This window comes from Monoraphidium neglectum (assembly GCF_000611645.1).
Source record: "Monoraphidium neglectum strain SAG 48.87 unplaced genomic scaffold scaffold01440, whole genome shotgun sequence".
Classification (NCBI taxonomy): Eukaryota; Viridiplantae; Chlorophyta; class Chlorophyceae; order Sphaeropleales; family Selenastraceae; genus Monoraphidium; species Monoraphidium neglectum.
The window spans coordinates 1-5,092 of NW_014012188.1; the positions used below are offsets into that span (position 1 = coordinate 1).

The 5,092-nt window shown below is 68.6% G+C and overlaps 2 protein-coding genes across 2 annotated transcripts; both read right to left on the reverse strand.

The window, feature by feature from the left end:
- Positions 1-38: 38 nt before the first annotated feature.
- On the reverse strand, positions 39-783 carry MNEG_7887 (hypothetical protein; the record flags this gene model as incomplete). The annotated part of the gene is made up of 3 exons (XM_014043637.1): positions 39-58; positions 277-390; positions 678-783. 3 exons carry the CDS (start codon positions 781-783, stop codon positions 39-41), a joined length of 240 nt encoding a protein of 79 aa, XP_013899091.1.
- A 741-nt stretch (positions 784-1,524) lies between these two features.
- Positions 1,525-4,825, reverse strand: MNEG_7888 (hypothetical protein; the record flags this gene model as incomplete). The annotated part of the gene is made up of 3 exons (XM_014043638.1): positions 1,525-2,307; positions 2,591-2,836; positions 3,533-4,825. The coding sequence occupies 3 exons, from the start codon at positions 4,823-4,825 to the stop codon at positions 1,525-1,527; spliced, it is 2,322 nt and encodes a 773-aa protein (XP_013899092.1).
- Between the last annotated feature and the right edge of the window lie 267 nt (positions 4,826-5,092).

Consider the following 5,092-nt stretch of genomic DNA (forward strand, 5'->3'; position numbering starts at 1 on the left):
CACCTGGATGTAATTGAAGAGCCTCATGAACGACCCGCTCATGGCACGGTCTGTGTCGCTGCCCGCCATGGTAGTCGACGCCCAGGAGCCTTCACAACCAAAAGCACGGATGCGAATAGGGCAGCGTTGCGTCGTGGCGTCGCTGTGGCGTCGCTCTCGCTACGGCTCGCAGCGGCGCAGTAGCTTCCGGACAACCCTGGCTCACGGTGCCACAGCCAGCACCCCCCTCTGTGGGTTGCCTTTCATGTTGACCGCCTTGCGCATCTTGCTTCCCACCTGGCTCATACTTTCGCAGCTCGATGTTGTCGCTGATCTTCTTCACCACCTGGTACCTGGGGCACTCCAGGTCCTTGCAGAAGGCGGGCTTGGTCCATTCGCCCGGCTTGGGGGCTGCGGCGACGCGGCAGCACGGGGCACCGGCGCGAGGTGCTGGCCAGGCGCAAACACCTGATTGTCGCAGGATCAATCGACCCACAGCACCACGGCTGACGCCCAAGCCGGCCACAGGGACGGCCTCGCAGCTGGTCGCTCCACGGGAGCAGGTTCCAGACCGCCGACCCAGCCCCAGCGGTGGTAGAGAACCCAATTTTTACATCTGCACGGACCAATTGACATCGGCCAGATTGCACACACTCACATACGCGCGTCCATTGCGGCCGCTGCTCCCCCTGTCCCACCTGCAGCGCCCGCCGTCGTCTGGGCACGCGTGCCGCTCGCCACTAGCACGATGCCGAGTGCGACCGCAACGATGCTCGCGCACATGCGAGTGGTGCTGAGACGCATTGTGTATCTCTTTTCTGCGTACAATTCACGAGGTGAATCGCGCTGTTTGGGCGGCGAGAGCTACAATTACCACGAGGAGAGTCAGAAGCTGATTTACTGGGGAAACCAGGCTTCTGTGATGTATAATGGGATAGTCACGGCAATCAGCGTTGATTCCCGCTCAGGGGCCCGGCAAACACTCGGTCCAAGTAGTTGCGAGGTTTCCAATGAGCCAACGGTGATTGCCGAGTGCCTGCGTGTGAGCTGGCAGCTTTTGATGCTCAGAATCTATCATCAGAATTTATTGTATCAACTTCCCCGATCTGAAGCAGGCTGGCACAGCAAGAGGACATAGCGGCTGTGTTGGGTGCTCAAGACTGTCGTGTTTGATATGCGGCGACCCAACTCCATTGTGCATGTGCGTGCATGCGTGCGTGCGTGTTTGTGTGTGTTTGTGTGTGAGTGTGTGAGGGTTTATGTGTGCTGATGGCAAGCCAGTGCGTGTTTCGGGGCAGCTGATCAGGGTCGCTGTTGTACAGCATGTCGAAGCTCAAGCAAGCTGGGCATGCTCAACAGGTCAAGCTTGTCCGTGCACTGCCCTCGCAACACAGCCAGCGGCGACGCTCCCAGGCCTCAGCAGGGCTGTGGCCAGACGTTCTTACTCACAACAGGATACAACGTACGGTCAATTGATGCCGTGGGTACAGCAGATAGCACGGGCGTTCTTCTCCCAAAAAAAGCAGCGGCATGAGGCTGCACTGCTTAGGCATCACTGGCGAAGCGCCCTGCCGCCACAGTGGCGAACTCGCCACCGGACGTGCCGCTATCCGAGGGGTCGTCTGCGTCGCTGGCAGCGTCGTCAGTAGCCACAACAGCCTGCTGATGCGCTTGATCCGGCAGCCCCAGCTGCTGCCGCTGCTGCCGCTGCTGCTGCCGAGGCTCCTCCCACTGCTGCTGCTCCTGCTGCTGCTGCGGGTGCTGTTGTTGCAATTGCTGCTGCTGCTCCTGCTGCTGTTGCAACAACGGCTGCTGCTGCTGCTGCTGCTGCTGCTGCTGCAGCAAATGCTGCTGCGGATGCTGCTGCGTTTCTCTGCCCTGCGGCCGCCTGCCATTGCCCGCGATGCCCCGCGCCGTGCCGCCCCTGTCCTTCCCCTCGCGCACCAGTTGCCGCTGCAGGTGCTGCCGCCGCCGCAGCAGTAACTCCCGCGCCAGGCCCGCAGGCACGTGGGGCAGCCGCGTCTCCTCGCCGAGCAGCACAGACAGCTGAAGCAGCATCTGCTGCGCGCGCTCTGAGCCCAGGCCGCCCGCCTCGGCGGCGGCGGCGGCCTCCACGTACGGGCCAAGCGTTGTCGCGGCGAGCAGCGAGGCGGGTTGTGGCAGGCGCAGGCTGCAGACGCCGACCAGCAGCTGGCGCACGCCGTCATGGCCCAGGGCTGGCAGCGCGGCGGGCAGCGCGGCGTTGAACGAGGCGCACCAGCGCTCCGAATACGACGCAAAGTGGGCGGCCCGCAGGGCGGCCAGGCTGGTGACGGTCGTCTGAAAAGACTGGGGCAACGGTTTGGGGTGGCGGGTGGGGTGGAGGGTCATGTGAAGCTCAGCGCAATCGGCCAGCAGAGTTGGGCGAGACAGGGAGAGGGTGACGCCACACTCCAGTAGGATAGCCACTCCAGCACACTCCAGCAAGTTGTCAGTGGCACAAATAGGCACGAAACGATGGGCATGCCGGAGTAACAGCCACGCAGCAGTGGTTCGGCGCCAGCAAACGACAGGTTGCAGCGCGCCCAAGAACCCAAGCTGCTGGGGCGCCAGGCAATGCCCCGTGCCCTACCCGCGGGCTCATCGCCGCCATCTCCTCCGCGCTGCGCTCCACGGCCTGCGCCATCCACGCGCGGTCCGGGGCGGTCTGCAGCTTGGCCAGGCCGGCCAGCAGCAGCGCGAGGGCGTCGCCCTGGAAGCTGGCCGGCCACAGCCCCGAGGGCCCCAGCAGGGACGCCACCCACTGCGCGCCCGGGCGCGTGGCGTAGCCCGAGGCGCGGCAGAGGTGGCCGGTGCCCCACACGAGCTGCGCCACCACCTGCAGGGGGATGAGAGGGAGGCACATCAGAAGGTGGGGAAGGGGTGGGCAGCCCCAACGCAACAGCAGGCAGCGCCTCCGCAGGTCATGCGGGCAGGGTTGCGATTTGGCTGCTGCCGCGCTGGCCCGGCAGGCGCAAAAGCCTCCCATATGCAAAGCGACTGGCACAAGGGGATTGCATTGCCTGCTCACTTTAGGTTCCAAGGGCGGCCCCAGTTCGATCTGCTGCCGCGACAGCTCCACCAGCGCCCTCAGCCACTGCGCGGACGGTACCGCCCCCAGCCGCGCGAGGCTGCTGGCGCACGCCGCCAGCCGCGACAGCGGCCAGGGCTGGAAGGCAAAGGGTTTGACGCTGCTGCTGCTGCTGCTGCTGCTGCTGCTGCTGCTGCTGCTGCTGCCGCCAGGGCCGCGAGGGCTGCTGCTGTCCAGCCCCGTGCTGTTGCTACTCGAGCCATTAAGGGCCCCCGCAATACGCTGCTGCTGTTGCTGCTGCTGACCTGCCTGACGCAACTGCTGCCGCTGGGCGTGCAGCGCGTCCGGTTGCTCACGCTGCAACCGCTGTGTTTGCCACCACCGCCGCTGCGGCCCCCGCACCGACTCCACCCACATTTGCTCCCCCGTCGTGCGGAGCGCCTGCGCAACCCACGCGCCTGGAGGCGCGGCCCCGAGCACCGCAACTGCGCGCAGCAACCGCACCAGGTCTCCCGGCTCCGCGCGCGCCACCAGGGGGCGGCTCGCGTCCCAAGCGGGGCGCCAGAATGCGGGACCGGGCCGGTAGTTGAGGTTCGCCATCGCCGACAGCGCGACCGCCATGTGGCCGGGCTCGGCGGCTGGCAGGGCCTGCAGCAGGGCGCGGAGTTCGCTGGCCATCCAAGCCTCTGAGGGCCGCGCCCGCAGCTTGCCCAGCGCCCACAGGGTCTCCGCCACCTCCTGCGCGGGCGCGCCACCGGCCTCAGCCCGGGCTCGCGCGGCGGAGAGCGCCGCGGAGACCCAGGGGCGGGGCGGGAGGCGGCCCAGGCGCGCCGCGGCGGCCAGCAGAAGGCTCGCCACCTCGGGGGGGACCGACGCCTGCTGCTGCTGCTGCTGATGCTGATGCTGCTGCTGCTGCTGCTGCTGCTGCTGCTGCCGCTGCTTCCGGCTCTGCACAGCCCGCAGCCCCTGCTCCCATTGCTGCTGCTGCTGCTGCTGCTGCTGCTGCTGTTGCTGCTGGTCCGCCGAAGGCACCGCCCCCGCCATCAGCCGCTCAGCGAGACGTCCCCCGTCCGCCCCCAGCCGGCCCGGCCCCACGCCCTTGGACAGCCCGTGCAGCAGCCGTGCGCCCGCCTCCGCGCGCCCCAACCCCGGCAGCCAGACATCGAGCAGCCCGGCTCGACCAGCAGCTGCCTCGAGGGCGAGCAACCACTCAGCAGGCGGCGCCGCGGCCAGCGGGCCCGCCTGGCCCAGCGCCGTGCCCACAAAACCGAGGGTCCCCGCGTCGACCTCCGCCAGCCTGGGCCCCGTGGCGGCCCAGAAGATGGCCAGCCAGTCTGCGTCAGGCGCCACCCCGCAGCGCGCCAGGCCGGCGAGCTGCTCGGCCGCCTCGGCCGGCGCCGCGCCGCAGCTCAGCAGCTGCGGCGCCGACTCCGCGGCAAGGCGGCGCGGGACGTGGCGCTGCAGGCGCAGGCCCAGGCGCGGCAGCGCCCAGAGCAGCATGGCGGTGTCCGCGGGCCGGAACGTGCGCGGCGGCCGCGCCAGTGCGTTGGCGACCAGCCGCCGCAGCAGGCCCGACGATGGCGTGCAGCGCAGCCGCGCTAGCGCCCAGAGCGTCGTCGCGATGTGCTGCGGCGCCATGTCGTTGCACACGCGCGCGGCGGCAGAGCAGAGGCCCTCCACAGCGGCGGGCTGGTACAAGCGCCGCGCGCCCAGCACGTACAGAGCGTTGGACACGCCCTGCGCGTCGAGCTCGGGCAGCAGCACCGCGGTGCGCGCCAGCAGCCACGCCGTGAGCATCGCCTCGACAGACGGCGCGTGAGCGGGGGGCGGGGGCCGCCCGTCAGCGCCTGCGTCCACGCTCGCGCCTGCGTCTTTACCTCCTGCTGCTGCTCCCTGCCCCGCAGCTACGCCCGCAGCTGCTGCGTCCCCAGCCGGAGATCCAGCCCCTGAAGCCGCCGCAGTGGGGGGAGGGGCAGGGGCCACCTCGCCGCCACCGCCGCCGCCTTGCGTGCTGCTGCCGATATCATCACGCAATCCCTGCGCTCTGCCTCCTTCCAGCTTTCC